Here is a 15,880-nt window from a genome sequence, read left to right as displayed (position 1 = left end):
AATTCTCTTTAACTTTTTTTAATACTCTCTTCCCTACTTTAATGGACTAATTAAAAGGAAAGGCATTTGAGATAACAAAAAGGAATCCTGGATTTACAAAGCTATAACTTTGATCTAATTATATATCACCCGTTCATAATCGCAATGAAAAGATTTAAACAAATTGACTAGCAAACAGATTTAAAATGAATGGTAGAGCAGAGAAGAGCATGCATGCATGCATGTGGATCGAAATGTTGGGCAAGTCTGTCTCCAAAAGAGTTTTATATTCCATTCATAAGTAATTACCAACAGACCAATCCCATCCTCGATCGACATCTTTTCTGTTGGCTGATAGAACGAATAAAATTATATATGCATCTAACGGTGTGAAGAGCTAGCAGACAGGTGGCCGACATCCAACCAATAAAATCCTTCAAGGGGCATGACTAATGAGTGATATATATTTTCATGTCAATATGAAGAAAGCTAGTGGGAGAAATCATGATGAGGATTGAATAGAAAAAATCTTTTCTTGCTTCCTTTTGATAATCTTCTAATTTCTCTCACCTCTCTTTTCCCCACTTTCATGTCTCTGTCAAACATACACTCTCTCTTTTCTTACATTATTCGTTGACTAAAACCATTCCTTTCTATCAACGGAGGTGAGATATTGATTCAACTTCCAATATTTATGTATCAATAGACGACCACTAACAACAATCAATGCAAGCTCCTGTTTTTATGGTCATCATTACATGCAGAAATCTCTCATGAATGCATCATCAGCTACAATTTTCTGCGTGTATGGCTTAGTGGCCACAACTCCTTGTAAAAGGTGAAGATAAAGCTGAGTAGTTCATATATATATAAACAATTCCTCAAAGTGGTTGATGCCAGCACTACTGTACGTTTGTTTATTGGAGCTTCCGTGGATGACTAAATTTGCAGCCTTTCGGACCATAAAAGTTTGCTTCTTGATTGCAACCAACCAGTTATACCCTTAATTAAGTTTTTTTTTTTTCCAGGTGAACATCATTCTTTCATATTTCCAAAAAGAAAAGAAGCTGTAAATCAAACTGATGATTACATGTTTTCATGTTCATTATTAGCCAGTTGTCACTTTGGAATCTCAGCTGGATAAATATATATATATATATATATATATATATATATATATATATATATATATATATATATATATATATATATATGCTAGACTGACTTTTTATATAATTTATCATTTAACCAGAACCCTGATCAAGAGCTACTAGCTTATACTGATCTATATCTATATCTATAATATATATATATATACAGAAATATCAAGAGCAAAGATGAAGTTTATGCGACTTGGGACAAGGCCAGACAACTTTTATACAGAAGAAGCTATCAGGTATTATTTAGCAGCACCATTCAATATACATGACTATACTCTAATATTATTGTTCTTCAAGTATCTGATGTTTAACAAACTGCAGGACTGTAGTTTCAGACTTACCAAGTGATCTAACCATACGTGTCAACAACATCACCTATCTTCTCCATAAGGTACGATCTATTAATTAAATGCATATTTATGTATACATCAGTAGCTAGTTTAGTAGTCTTTTTATAATATAACAGAAAATTACATGGAATATTGTTGTATCCCTAGTTGCAGTTTCCACTTGTTCCAAAGTGCGGCCTCTTACAGAGACTTTGCTCTAATAGGGGGGATTCCAGCAGAATGACACTGGAGCTTCATGATATCCCTGGAGGTGAAGATGCTTTTGAGCTGTGCGCTAAGTTTTGCTATGGGATCACTATTGATCTCAGTGCCCATAACTTTGTGTCAGCAATATGCGCTGCTAAGTTCCTGCAGATGACAGAATCTATTGAGAAAGGAAACTTTGTTTCAAAGCTTGAGATGTTTTTCCATTCATGCATCCTTGAAGGGTGGAAAGATTCAATTGTTACACTGCAAACAACTGGAAAGCTGCCTGAATGGTCTGAAAATCTTGGGATTATCAGAAAATGCATGGATTCTATTGTCGAGAAAATACTCACTCCACCCACTAAGGTTAGATGGTCATACACTTACACGAGAGATGGGTATGCGAGAAAGAAGCATCATCACTCGGCACCTAAAGATTGGTGGACAGAAGATATAGCAAATCTTGATATAGACTTATTCAGATGCGTACTTAATACGGTGAAGTTAACTAACATGTTGCCACCACAACTTATTGGTGAATCTTTGCATGTTTATGCATCACTTTGGCTTACAAGGAGTACACCCGACCCTGAAACCTCAATAGAATGTTCAAGCAAAAAAAGACTACTTGAGACTATCATTAGCATGATTCCAGAAGATAGAGGATCTGTTTCGGTTGGATTTCTGTTGAAACTCCTTAATTTAGCAAGTATTTTAAAGGCATCACCAGTGATCAAGGCGCAACTTATTAAGCAATCCAGTTTGCAATTAGAGGATGCGACACCAAGCGATCTGTTGTTACTTTCATCCGGATCTTCTGATGATAATAATAATAATCACATCCATGATATTGACTTGGTTAAAGCTGTTGTAGAGAGTTTTATCATGCGATGGAGACGAAAATCATATTCTAGACAAGATTTGATTATAAAAGTTGGAGAACTTATCGATTCTTATCTTCAAATAGTTGCAAGGGATGTGAATATGCCAGTACAGAAAGTACTGTCGCTTGCAAAAGCTTTACCTGAATTTGCTCGCCCTGAGCATGACAATCTGTATAAAGCAATCGACATCTATCTACAGGTATTAATAGAAAAAAGAATCCATATATAACCTCTTGTGTTTCTTGACTAGATAATTTTGAATGATGATGAACATATATACAGGAACATCCTCAAACGAGCAAGGAAGAGAAGAAGCAGCTCTGTAGTATTATAGACTGTCAAAAACTGTCCCCAGGAGCTTGTGCTCACGTTGTGAAAAACGAAAGACTTCCAGTGAGAACGGTGATGCAAGTCCTCTTCTTTGAGCAAGAGAGAAGTGGCAGCAAGGCAACAACAAGACAAGATTTTCAACATTCTGATCAAACACAATCCAAAACTCAACAATATGACAGACGAAAAACAAATTCTGAGGATCACTTGAAAAGTTTACAATTAGGCTCCAGTGATGCTATAAGAAGTAAGACTCCTGATAGCACAAGACAAAAATCTGAACCAGAATCGAAGCACAAGTCAAGGAGGACAAAGGTTGTGGGAATGGGATCCCAGATAGTAGAGGAAGGAAGTAAACTGGATTCCAGGAAGACAGGGATACAAACAAGTAGATCAGGTGATGGTGATAATAAAGGCAGACAGAGGTAGAAGATCGACAGACACCTCCGACAATTAGTTCTTATCAAACCCCAAGGCCATGCATAAAACCAACATTTCTTAATATTCCATATATGAAAAAGCCAAATGGTGGAGGATTTAAAGTCAGTGGAATTATGTATTGGCATATGGAATTCAGTATTGCTAGTTGCTAAAAAAAATAAACATGTGATGGTTATTTTTCCATCTAAAACATGTTTAAACACATTAGTAGAATTTTCCTTTGTTTGATATAAATTTCATGGGAATGAACTAGTACCAATGTACCATACAAGATTATATGGTAATAGACATGACGTACTTTTAAAAAGAAATAACTTTGTTCCCCATTACTTTTGTACGACCTAAATATATTTGAAATTTAGTATTAAATTGTGTATCCTTTGTATTCCAATATAGCGGTATATATACAAGGATTTCAAATATTAATGGGACTGAAATCTACCAAATAAATATCAAGATAATTATAAATCTAGCTCGTTTGATTAATATGCATCTGTCGTTTGAGCGGGAGGTGTTTAAACGCTCAACCAAGCATTGATATCGAAGAAGAACTTATGTGGTAGATCTTTGGTGAATATCTAAATATATTAGTAGGAGGAAGGAATGTGGTGCATGCATACTAATGGCGACCTAAAGGTAATATGGCTCCATTTTATTAATTAATATAATATAAATAAAAATTAAACTAACTTAAGGGTGAATTTGGATAGAAAAAGGAAGGAAAGAGTTAACACTACAAGAATTCAGAGCTATTGTGACGACACCTATTCCGACGAAGCAAGTCATCGCTACAAGTCTAACTATGCCGACGATGTGTCGTTGCCATACCTTTTGCCAACTTTGACCAAATTCCTTTGATCAGGATATCCATGCCAACGACATGTCGTCGCTACAAGTCTGGCGGGAACAACCAAATTATTCGCGGTATTCTAAAAATCTATATCGATGACATGTCGTCGGGATATATATCGAAAAATATATTTTTCATTTATTTTTATTCCATGGTCCAAAATATCAGAACAATGTAATTTTATGGAAGCTATACCAACGACATGTCGTCGGTATGCCACGTGGCGATCTGCGTGAAATGTCTATCCCGACGATATGTCGTTGACATAGATTTTTTTTTTGTTTTAGGAAAAAGTGATACGCCATCGTTTATGTAGACCCTATACTGATGACATGTCGTCGGCATAGGGGTTTACCCTAACAGAGCATAGTTAGTCGTTCATTTGCACACAGTGACCCATAAACTCTTTTCTCTCTCATGAAAATCACAATCTGGCAACCATAACCGGCGATTAGCACTAGGTAACCTCTTTTCTGCTCCAAAATTTTTCTTTATTGCTATGTGATCAATGTTTTTACCCTGAATTTAGGGTTTTTTTTGTGTTTATAGCTTTTCACCGGTTTTGCTTCACCATCGTTCGTCTTCCACCACCTTCAGCCCTCCCTACCGACGACTCCACCCTCCTTCCAGCTTTTCTCCTTCACCGCCACAGCAAGTAAGAATTTGATGGGTTTTTCAGTTTTTTTTTTCCTGATTGTGTGTATTTCCGTTGACCACCAGCCACCACCGGAGGATCACCATAAAATTTGACAATCGGAATTCGGCCATCTGTAACGACCAAATTTTCAAATAAAAATTTTCATTTTAATAATAAAATCCATGACCATTAATCGTAAATTCCAATCGTAAAGTGTAACCCCGGTTCCTGGTATGTATTTTAATAAGAATTATTCATTTTTGCAAAGGGACTTGACAAGTTGGAGGCCCCAAACTCGTCGAGTAGAAACGGATTTTTGGGACGCGGGACTTGAAGTCTACTCGACAAGTCGAGAAGCCTCGACTCGACGAGTAGGGCTGTCAGAGTGAAACCCTAATTTTCTGGGTTTGCACCCTATTTAAGGACATTAACACTCCATTATAGCCTCCCTCATCGCCTTCCTCGGTCCAGCAAAACCCTAATTCGTGATCTTGAGCCGTGTGAGTGAAAAAGGAGTGATTCTTTGGTATTTATTTGAAGGAGTGGAAGCTAGAAGTGCTTGGTTGAAGGAAGAAGCCTTGGATCTAGAGATTTCGTGGTCAAAGCATCCTTATTGAGGTATAAAGTCTATACCTTGTCTATTCATTTACTAGATCTCCTTATGAAGTAGTTTAGGGCTTTAAGGAGCCTATTTTGGGACCATTCATGGATGAAAGAATGTTTTGGAGCCATTACTTCAGATCCAGGGCTTTTGAGGGACTCCATGGCATAAATATGCCAACTTTATGGACATGGGAGTCCCATGCAACTTGTGAACCACTTTTTAGGGCTTTTGAGTTAAATAACCCATGCATAGACGTAAAGTGTAACAACCGTAAAATTTAGATCAAAAGTGGTCGATAAATTCGTGTGACGCTGCTAGAACCAAACCAAATTTATGTTTCGTCATTATGTATTTAACATATTTAAAAGATATTATAACAGTTAATCGATTATAAACATATGAAAAATAAATTTATGCGATGTGTAGCAATGAGTGCATGAAATTAACGTAATATGAACATGGCATGTATATATGATTTACTATGTCCAATATAAAATATATATAAGTTGAATTTTTAGCTAACATACAAAAAATACTTAACTTCCGTATTTATACATTTATGTATATCATAAAATGATGAGTATATATTATACGTATATATACTTGATACCAAGTGACATAAACTTATTCTCAAATGTATATACATACAATAAAACAAATAGTTCATGAAGTTATTCTGCAACAATTAGTGCAAGAAATTGATATAGCAGATTATACCCACTCACACCCCTCTTGTTGATGGCTATCACACACAATATAAAAATACACATACAAATATCTTGCGCAAGAATGGAGCAAATCTTTATTAAATTTCCATTGGATTATATGGCCCATACCAATATTATAAGTCTTAAAAATCAGGAAGATGATCCCCTAGTACTACTACAATTCGTCACCCTCTACCCTCTTTATCCCTCCCATCTCTCTATCAACTACAAGCTCACAGATACAACATGTACTCAATATCTATGAGAACTGTGTCAAGTACTTCAATATCTTCTATAATCTGCATTAGTACAATGAGCCATGTGAAGAAACCCAATCAAATATCTCAAGGACGATACAGTTTCTCATCCACCACCTCACTCATCTTCCTTCCCTCTCACGATTGCCCTAAACTACACACACAATTCAGCACATGTGCATATCCTTCATGAATCTCGATTGTACAATTCAATCTCTGCCAAAATCCACAGCTGTAAAAGAGATGTAGAGAAGCTTCATAATATCTCATTCCTATTTGAAGGCCCCACTCATTTTCTATCACCTGCCCATACCTCTTACTTCCATATCTTCTCCTATAAACAGAGAAGAGATTCAACAGCTATTAGAATTGTTTTCCCCATCTCAAACCCAGTTCCTTGTACCTTCTCTTTCTCCAATGGAAAACCAACTCAAAAGCTCCCTGATCACCACCGATTCCAGTTGAAGCAAACCCCTGACCATAAACAGGCCTGTAGCCGCAGCTTACCAGTGAAAAAGAAGCAGCGACTACTTCCATTTTCCCCTCCTGCCTTCATTTGTTCGACTATCAAACAGCTTCCGCACATCTTTTCCTTGCTCCTCCATCGACCTCAGGTAAATTCCTTACCTTCTCTGATCAAAATTCGTCCAGCAACCACCGTGAACATTAGGCACCTGCCATGGTGGCCGGTGGCCTGAATAGTTCTAACCGGACGATCCCGTTGGCGGGTTTGGTTTTAGTCAAGTGTGTAAAATTCCTGATTCCATTATTTTTCTGCCATGTGACGTCTAGGTCGACTCCAAGATTCCCGTTCCAAATCCTGCTTAGAACAGGAGCTTCCCGACACTTCCGACTCTCAAAATCAACGTGAGTTCTATGGCCCCTCATTTCTGATTTCATTGTTTGGGGGAGAATACATGTTTTATTGGTCAATATTTGATAACCAAAATGGACTTAAACAAACGATTTTGGATTATATAAATTGCTATAGATGGTGTATGAATACGTATGAAGAGAGTTGACGAATTAATATGGCATTGAGTTTTGAAACCATGGTTATAAACAAGTGCAGGAAATGTAAATACATATATATAAATATTCCGTGTAGCTTTTTCTGAAAATTTATGATAACTAAAGCGATATAAATACTTATACAAAAGCATATATATATATATATATATATATATATATATATATATATATATATATATATATATATATATATATATATATATATGAAAAGGAAATAAACTTAAAAATACACCTGGAGGATTAAATGGTCATAGTTATATTATATTAATACATTAGAATTTCTAATATGTGTAATAACTATTAAGGACTTTGGATCGTATTAAAACAATAATCATGTTAAACTTAACATGATATAAACTTAAGTGAATAATTATATATAGACATCAGTTTTAGTAAATTATGGAGTTAACCCTAGTATATTAAAGGTTAATGTGGTTTGGTTACGTTATAAAAGTTGGTATAAAAGTCGTTAGAAATAAATACTTATCGAGTCTTACATTTAAAGACTTTATCATTATTCCAAAATTTGAACGTATTAAAAATAACCTCGCATGGGTTATATAAAAGATGGGGAATGTAGGTTCCCGGTCGATCCAAACTTAGATAAATAAAAACAAAATTAACTATTATGTTAACACGATATCAAATTCGTACCTGGAATAATAAATTCTTGTAGTTTTAAGAATTCCGAGTATCGTTTTCTTAAACGGCGAATAACTTTGTGTTTCTAGTGAATTTAGAATGAACAACATAGGTTCATTATACCTATCGTTTGTGGGTTTATTATACCCATTTTGCATAGGTTCATTATACCTATTCTTTGTGGGTTCATCATACCCATTCCGCATATGTTCATTATACCTATTCTTGAGGGTTTATTATACCCATTCCAAATAGGTTCATCATACCTATTCCCAATACCGAACCCAATCAGTTCGAGTATTCATATCCGGTTTCACAAGGGCTAAGTTCACAATACTTAGTAGAGACCTTCCGTCAAATAACCGTTAATCCTCGAGGGAACGACTAACTCTAGGTATAAGTGTCATAACATTGATCTTATACGGTACGACCGCCCGCCTGGAGTTGCTAGCTACAACTACGTCTGACGAGATGAATTTTGGTGCTGGCGTTAGCATTATCGAACATTACCTCGCGTTATTACGAGGTGAATGACTTTAGCATGCGCGCCCTATCATGGTGTCGGTGCAAAAATAAAGTTTAGTGTCAAGAGTTCGGTTATGACATCATCTAATATTCCTTCGTTCTTAAATCAATAAAAACGACCACCGACAATATAATTATCATATGGAAATTGACAAAGAGAGATTTCTACTAAGTTGTTTCAACACATGCAACAGTAAAATAATAATTTTTGGTGAATTGACAAATTATCTTTTGAAAGGGGCAAAGATTTCTATCTCAACATTAAATTATTTTTTTATGGAGACCTTTTGTTATTTTAAGAATATATGGAGTCAAAACCTGTAGGACTCACCAACATTATTGTTGACGTATTTTAACATGTATTCTCAGGAAATTAAAGCAAGAAATTCACGCGAGGAGTATGGAATCATCGTCTTATATTTTTGTTCTAAATTATGTTTTATGTCCTCTTTTTGAATCGTTGAAGATTTGTCATGAAACATGTAACAAAGTAAGATATGATTATGTCGTATGCGATGTAAAACTTTATGTGGTTGTTTAATGTTTGATATATGCTATGTTTGTGATATTTGAATTTCGTCACCCACCCGGTGTTTCCGCCATTGGCTGGGGGTGTGACAGATTGGTATCAGAGCTTTAGCTATAGCGAACTAGTATTTCACATTAAGATATACAACTATAGCCTAGGGCATGATTTCTCTAATAAAGAGTTAATTTACTAAACATGTAAATACCTGAGTATTATAGTAGTTAAAATGAGAATAATTACCTAAAACAATCAATAAAAGGAACTTAAAAACCTAAAATTTTATATCAAAAACTTCGCTAAAGTTTTATGGTATATATGTCGTGCCACAACTAAACCTAGCTCGCGCACCTAAGTTTTATTATGGACCGGTCAAATGCACCATTTAACTTAGGCATAGTGGTTGATACATTAAAATTTTGGAGATTGTGTGTCATAAGGAAAGATATGGGTGTCGGTAACAAATTACATGAATAAACAATTAAATATTAACAACTCTATTTCTATTGTATAGATGAATACCTGGAGAAACAAGGAAGGAGTCCCATGCTCACCCCCCCATCTGGTCGGGGACCCCTACTATCCCGATCAAGAAACAAAATATCAATTCGTCGCATCAGGAAACTCTACAGAAGACGAAGAACCAATGGAAGACCCATTGGAAGAAGAGGCAATAGAAGAAGAAAAATCTGACACAGAGGATGAAGAACCCATGGAGGCCGAAAGGACCCCTACCTCCAGGCCCTCCCCTCCAAGCCCTTACAGGGGTATTCTAAGAGGTGTTAGAAAAACCCGTCAAACTGCCAGGAAAAGCACCCTCAACCACAAAGGAATCCAGAAACATGGTCACGCACTGTCTGAGAGCATGAGGAAGAACCTAAGAAATCCATCCTGGTTGAACGCATTTACGGAAGAAAGAATTTCGGGAGAGAGAATCACCACCCGATATGAAGACGGGCAAGGCTCGGGAGTGCGTCCCCTGCCCAATGATCACGTTGGATCTTTAAGTGGATTGTTCGACCATGTCTTGAAATTGGAGAAGCAGGCTAGGGTATCGGCAAGGGAAATCAAAGAAGGTGAAAATAACACAACTCATCTAGCCTGGAGAGCAGGAAGACTAGAGACTCAGTTGACCCAACATCAGAATGCACTAACAGAGATGCGGGGGTTGCTTGATGCGGAAATCGCTACTAGGATGCAGCAAGATACCCTCATGGTTAAGGCGGATCTTCAAGCTCAAGCGACTCTTATTAGGGTAGGGGTTAGTGAAGAAGAAATTATGACCATAAACGGGAGGCTAGATGCAATCGGAGTTCAACTTGCGGAAGTTACCAGGGCATTAGGGACTTACCTACGACAAGGATGAGTTGGAAGAGCCAGATAGTGACAAGGTGGTGACAGATGTGGTAGTAGAAGACCATCTAGGATTATATATATTAAGCATGTAATGTTTGGTATTATCATGGTTTTGGGAAAGTACGTTATAACAGGGTGCAAAACTCGTTGCAATTTTTGGGACTTTTGACCATTGATGTAATAATTAGTAGAACTTTTGCTTCCCAAAAACCTTACGAAAGTTAATGTAATGATGTGTGTAATGTCACTATGTATGATATATTGAAGCATATTATGCATATTTTCTTCGGTATCAATTTAATGCGTAAATTTTATAATTGGTAAAATTCCCAAATAATGCAATAAGTTTTATCGAAAAGTGAAAAAGTAATATTGAAAATTTCCATATAGCACGACACAATCAACTAATGTGTTATTGTTAAATATAATAGGGAGTTAAGTAACATGTCACAAAGAAGAAGAAGCACAAGGTTGCACCCGAATCTGGCGGCTATTCCCGAAAGAACAGTCGGGAGGCCCAGAAGGGTACAATCCAGGCCAAGTGAAATACCCATCGCACCTGAAGCTGGGCTGCCTACAACCGCGGCAGAGTTAGAACAATTGATAGCGGATCGACTTGCGGTTGCTCTGACACAACCGGAAAATGTTCGCAATGCCATCTTTGGAGCGGGTAATGGTGGAAATGGTAATGGACAAGGCAGCAGTTCTCAAGGAGATATCCGAGGACCACATCGAACGTGTAGCTATAAGGATTTCACTAATTGCAAACCCAAGAATTTTTATGGGACAGAAGGCATTATCGGACTAACCAGGTGGATCGAAAAGATGGAATCCGTATTTCAAATATGCTTCTGTCCCGATGATAGTAAAGTTCGATTCGCTGTGAGTACGTTTATGGACTCATCCCTTACTTGGTGGAATGACCAAGTAAAAACTCTGGGCATTATTCCTGCAAACTCTTTATCGTAGGAAGAACTGAAAATGATGATAAAGGAAGAATATTGCCCGAGAGATGAGATTCAAGCGATGGAGCAAGAATTATGGAATTTGAGGATGAAAGGCCTTGACATCAAAGCTTATACGACCAGGTTCAACGACCTCGCGCTATTATGCCCAACTCTAGTAACCCCAGAATACAAGAAGATAGAGCGTTACATTTGGGGTTTGGTGCCACAAATAAGGGGAATAGTGCTGGGCTCACGATCAACAACTTATGAAAGTGTCAGGAACTTGGCAAGTCGATTAGTCAAGAATGAACTCAGTCGGGGAACAACAAATACTAAGGTTGAAGCACCCAAGATTGAAAATAATAAGCGCAAGATGGGAGGCAAGGATTCTTGGCAATCGTCAAGGAAGAAACAAGGAACTGGAACTGGATACGCAGTGACAATGGCAACCAATCCAGCACCAGTTCACCGAACAAGCAGTACTGGACGGTACCCTCAATGCAACAAATGTCGCAAATATCATCCTGGCAAATGTTATTATTGTACCAAGTGTAACAAGAATGGACATACCAACAAATATTGCAAAGACTCAAGGCCTATTGCAAGAGGTACTCAGGTGAATGTAGGGTCAATCGGAAATAGTAGTGGAAATTGTTATGAGTGTGGTGGATCAGGACATTACAAGCGTAACTGCCCAAAATTAAGAAATGTGGGTGGCACTGCACGTGGACAGGCATTCGTTATTGGAAACAAGGAAGCAATCTTAGATCCCTCGGTGGTTACTGGTACGTTCCTTATCAACCACCTATATGCTACAGTTTTGTTTGACTCCGGAGCCGATAAGAGTTTTATAACAACGACATTTAAGGAATTATTAAACCATGAAACTAGAAAATTAGATGTAGCTTACGAAGTAGAAGTAGCAAATGGTCAAATAGAACGTACAACTGAAATCTTAAGAAATTGTACCCTAACGCTTAACGATCGTACTTTTCAAGTCGACCTCATGCCAATGTCAATCGGAAGCTTCGACGTTATTATTGGTATGGATTGGCTGTCTCATCACCATGCGGAAATCATGTGTTACAAAAAAGCAGTCAGGCTAACCTTACCAGATGGAGAGACTCTGACCATCTATGGTGACAAGTCGGGTCAGAACTTCAAGCTCATGTCTTGCATAAAAGCACGGAAATATCTGTACAAGAAGTATTACGCCTTCCTAGCTCACGTAGTAGATAAGAAGTGTAAAGTGAAAGAAATTCAGGATATACCACAAGTATGCGATTATCCTGACGTTTTCCCAGAAGAACTACCAGGATTGCCACCAGCCAGACAGGTCGAGTTCAAAATTGACCTAATCCCCGGAGCAGCTCCAGTAGCTAGAGCACCCTATAGGCTAGCCCCATCTGAAATGCAGGAACTCTCGAGCCAACTACAAGAACTCCTTAACAAGGGCTTCATTAGACCAAGTTTTTCTCCTTGGGGAGCGCCAGTATTATTTGTTAAAAAGAAAGATGGGTCCTTCCGGATGTGTATAGACTATAGAGAACTAAACAAATTAACCATCAAGAACCGATATCCCCTTCCTAGAATCGATGATTTGTTTGATCAACTCCAAGGATCTAACTACTATTCAAAGATCGATCTGAGGTCTGGATATCATCAGCTCAAGATACTAGACGAAGACGTACCAAAGACTGCATTCAGGACCCGGTACGGTTATTATGAATTTCTAGTGATGCCATTCGGATTGACAAACGCTCCAGCAGTATTCATGGATCTCATGAATAGAGTCTGCAAGCCATATTTGGACAAGTTTGTGATAGTATTTATAGATGACATTTTGATCTATTCTCGAACTAAGGAGGAGCATGGTCGACATCTACAATTAATCTTGGAACTTTTGAGGAAAGAGAAGTTGTATGCCAAATTCTCTAAATGCGAATTTTGGATCAGACAAGTACATTTTCTAGGACATGTGGTGAGCAATGAAGGAATTCATGTAGATCTCGCAAAAATTGAAGCAGTAAAGAATTGGGAGGTGCCAAAGACGCCAACAGAGGTGCGCCAATTTTTAGGCCTTGCCGGCTACTACCGAAGATTTATTGAAAACTTCTCAAAAATTGCAAAACCACTTACCACTCTAACTCAAAAGGATCGAAAGTTTGAATGGGGAGTTCAACAAGAAATTGCATTTCAAAAACTAAAACAGAAGTTGTGTAGTGCACCGATCCTATCCCTGCCTGAAGGAACAGAAGATTTCGTAGTGTATTGTGATGCGTCGATTCAGGGACTAGGATGTGTGTTAATGCAACGAGACAAGGTTATCGCATACGCCTCTAGACAACTCAAGACTCATGAAAGCAACTATACAACCCACGACCTGGAGTTGGGAGCAGTAGTTTTTGCATTAAAGATATGGAGACATTATTTATACGGAACAAAGTGCATTATTTACTCGGATCATAAGAGTCTTCAACACATTTTTGATCAAAAAGAGTTAAACATGAGGCAGCAAAGGTGGATAGAATTGCTAAGTGATTATGAATGCGAAATTCGATATCACCCAGGAAAGGCAAATGTAGTCGCAGATGCATTGAGTCGTAAGGGAAATATCAAACCTCGTCGGGTGCGAGCTCTGACAATGACGATCATCTCAAACCTTGTCAACCAGATTCAATTAGCTCAGCTCGAAGCTCTGAAGGAAGAAAATGTCGCAGACGAATCATTAAGAGGAATGGAAAAGCAACTCGAACTAAGAAATGACGGAACCCGACATTTTATGAACAGAATTTGGATACCAAAGTTTGGTGATATCCGCAGCTTGGTCATGGATGAAGCTCATAAAACAAGGTACTCTGTTCATCCGGGATCAGACAAGATGTATTTAGATTTGAAGAAGTTGTATTGGTGGCCAAACATGAAAGCCGAGATCGCCACATATGTGAACAAATGCTTAACCTGTGCTAAAGTGAAAGCAGAACACCAGAAGCCATCAGGATTGCTCCAACAACCGGAAATTCCTGAGTGGAAGTGGGAGCAGATTGCAATGGATTTCATTACAAAACTACCAAGAACACCTAGTGGTTATGACACCATCTGGGTAGTGGTCGACAGATTGACGAAGTCCGCTCACTTTTTACCAATTAAGGAGACTGATAAAATGGAGAGACTGACAAGGACTTATCTCAAGGAGATTGTTAGACTTCACGGAATACCCATCTCTATCATCTCTGACAGGGATAGTAGGTTCACTTCGAGATTTTGGCAATCATTACAAAAATCCTTGGGGACTCGTCTAGATATGAGCACCGCTTACCATCCACAAACCGACGGTCAAAGCGAGAGAACGATCCAAACCTTAGAGGATATGTTGCGATCTTGTGTGATTGATTTTGGAAATACATGGGATACTCACCTGCCACTCATTGAATTCTCCTACAATAACAGTTATCATACCAGCATAAAGGCTGCACCATTCGAGGCTCTCTACGGGCGAAAGTGTAGATCACCGTTGTGTTGGGCAGAAGTAGGAGATACTCAGTTAGCCACGGAATGCACGAGCAACACGCTTCGCACCGGGCCGGAAATAATTCATGAAACCACTGAAAAGATAATCCAAATTAAAGAAAGACTCAAAGTTGCCCGTGACCGTCAAAAGAGTTATGCAGATGTAAGAAGAAAGCCACTAAAATTTCAAGTGGGAGATAGAGTCATGCTCAAAGTCTCGCCATGGAAGGGCATGATACGTTTTGGGAAAAGGGGAAAATTAAACCCACGGTATATAGGGCCATTTGAAATTATCAATAGGGACGGTCCAGTAGCATACCAACTCAAACTACCTCAAGAGCTGAGTAACGTGCATAATGTGTTTCATGTTTCAAATCTTAAAAAGTGTATGTCCGACGAAAACCTTACGATACCGTTAGACGAGATCCAACTAAACACCAAACTCCACTTCGTCGAAGAACCCGTAGAGATTATGGACCGAGAAGTGAAACGTTTAAAACAAAGTCGCATCCCTATCGTTAAAGTTCGTTGGAACTCAAAAAGGGGGGCAGAGTTTACCTGGGAGCGGGAAGATCAAATGAGACAGAAATACCCCCAATTGTTTGAGTGACATCCCGGCTACAAATCGAATTTCGGGACGAAATTCCGTTAACGGGGGAAGAATGTAACAACCGTAAAATTTAGATCAAAAGTGGTCGATAAATTCGTGTGACGCTGCTAGAACCAAACCAAATTTATGTTTCGTCATTATGTATTTAACATATTTAAAAGATATTATAACAGTTAATCGATTATAAACATATGAAAAATAAATTTATGCGATGTGTAGCAATGAGTGCATGAAATTAACGTAATATGAACATGGCATGTATATATGATTTACTATGTCCAATATAAAATATATATAAGTTGAATTTTTAGCTAACATACAAAAAATACTTAACTTCCGTATTTATA

At 37.9% G+C, this 15,880-nt stretch overlaps 1 protein-coding gene across 4 annotated transcripts; it reads left to right on the top strand.

Annotated features, from left to right (window-relative positions):
* The first annotated feature begins 571 nt into the window (after positions 1-571).
* On the top strand, positions 572-3,699 carry LOC145005774 (Phototropic-responsive NPH3 family protein). 4 transcript variants are annotated; one of them, XM_078964881.1, is made up of 5 exons: positions 572-817; positions 1,300-1,375; positions 1,461-1,530; positions 1,637-2,758; positions 2,842-3,699. In XM_078964881.1, exons 2-5 carry the CDS (start codon positions 1,317-1,319, stop codon positions 3,316-3,318), a joined length of 1,728 nt encoding a protein of 575 aa, XP_078821007.1. In that variant the 5' UTR covers positions 572-817; positions 1,300-1,316; the 3' UTR covers positions 3,319-3,699. The 4 variants fall into 4 exon arrangements, with proteins under 4 accessions (XP_078821007.1, XP_078821008.1, XP_078821005.1 ...); XM_078964882.1 differs by having other exon boundaries at positions 573-1,007; positions 1,643-2,758; XM_078964879.1 differs by having other exon boundaries at positions 573-1,007.
* Positions 3,700-15,880: the final 12,181 nt, after the last annotated feature.

This window comes from Lactuca saligna, chromosome 7 (genome assembly GCF_052625555.1).
Source record: "Lactuca saligna cultivar CGN05327 chromosome 7, ASM5262555v1, whole genome shotgun sequence".
Taxonomy (NCBI): domain Eukaryota; kingdom Viridiplantae; phylum Streptophyta; class Magnoliopsida; order Asterales; family Asteraceae; genus Lactuca; species Lactuca saligna.
The sequence above is the reverse complement of the archived record's forward strand: the minus strand, read 5'-3'. Positions and strand labels throughout refer to the sequence as shown.

What these genes read in the sequence shown, in the direction of transcription:
- LOC145005774 (XM_078964881.1), top strand. Translation starts at nt 1,317, where the DNA reads ATGAAGTTTATGCGACTTGGGACAAGGCCAGACAACTTTTATACAGAA. An exon ending in TATACAGAAGAAGCTATCAG is followed by an intron (nt 1,376 to 1,460) that starts GTATTATTTAGC and finishes AACAAACTGCAG; the next exon opens with GACTGTAGTTTCAGACTTAC. An exon ending in TCACCTATCTTCTCCATAAG is followed by an intron (nt 1,531 to 1,636) that starts GTACGATCTATT and finishes TTGTATCCCTAG; the next exon opens with TTGCAGTTTCCACTTGTTCC.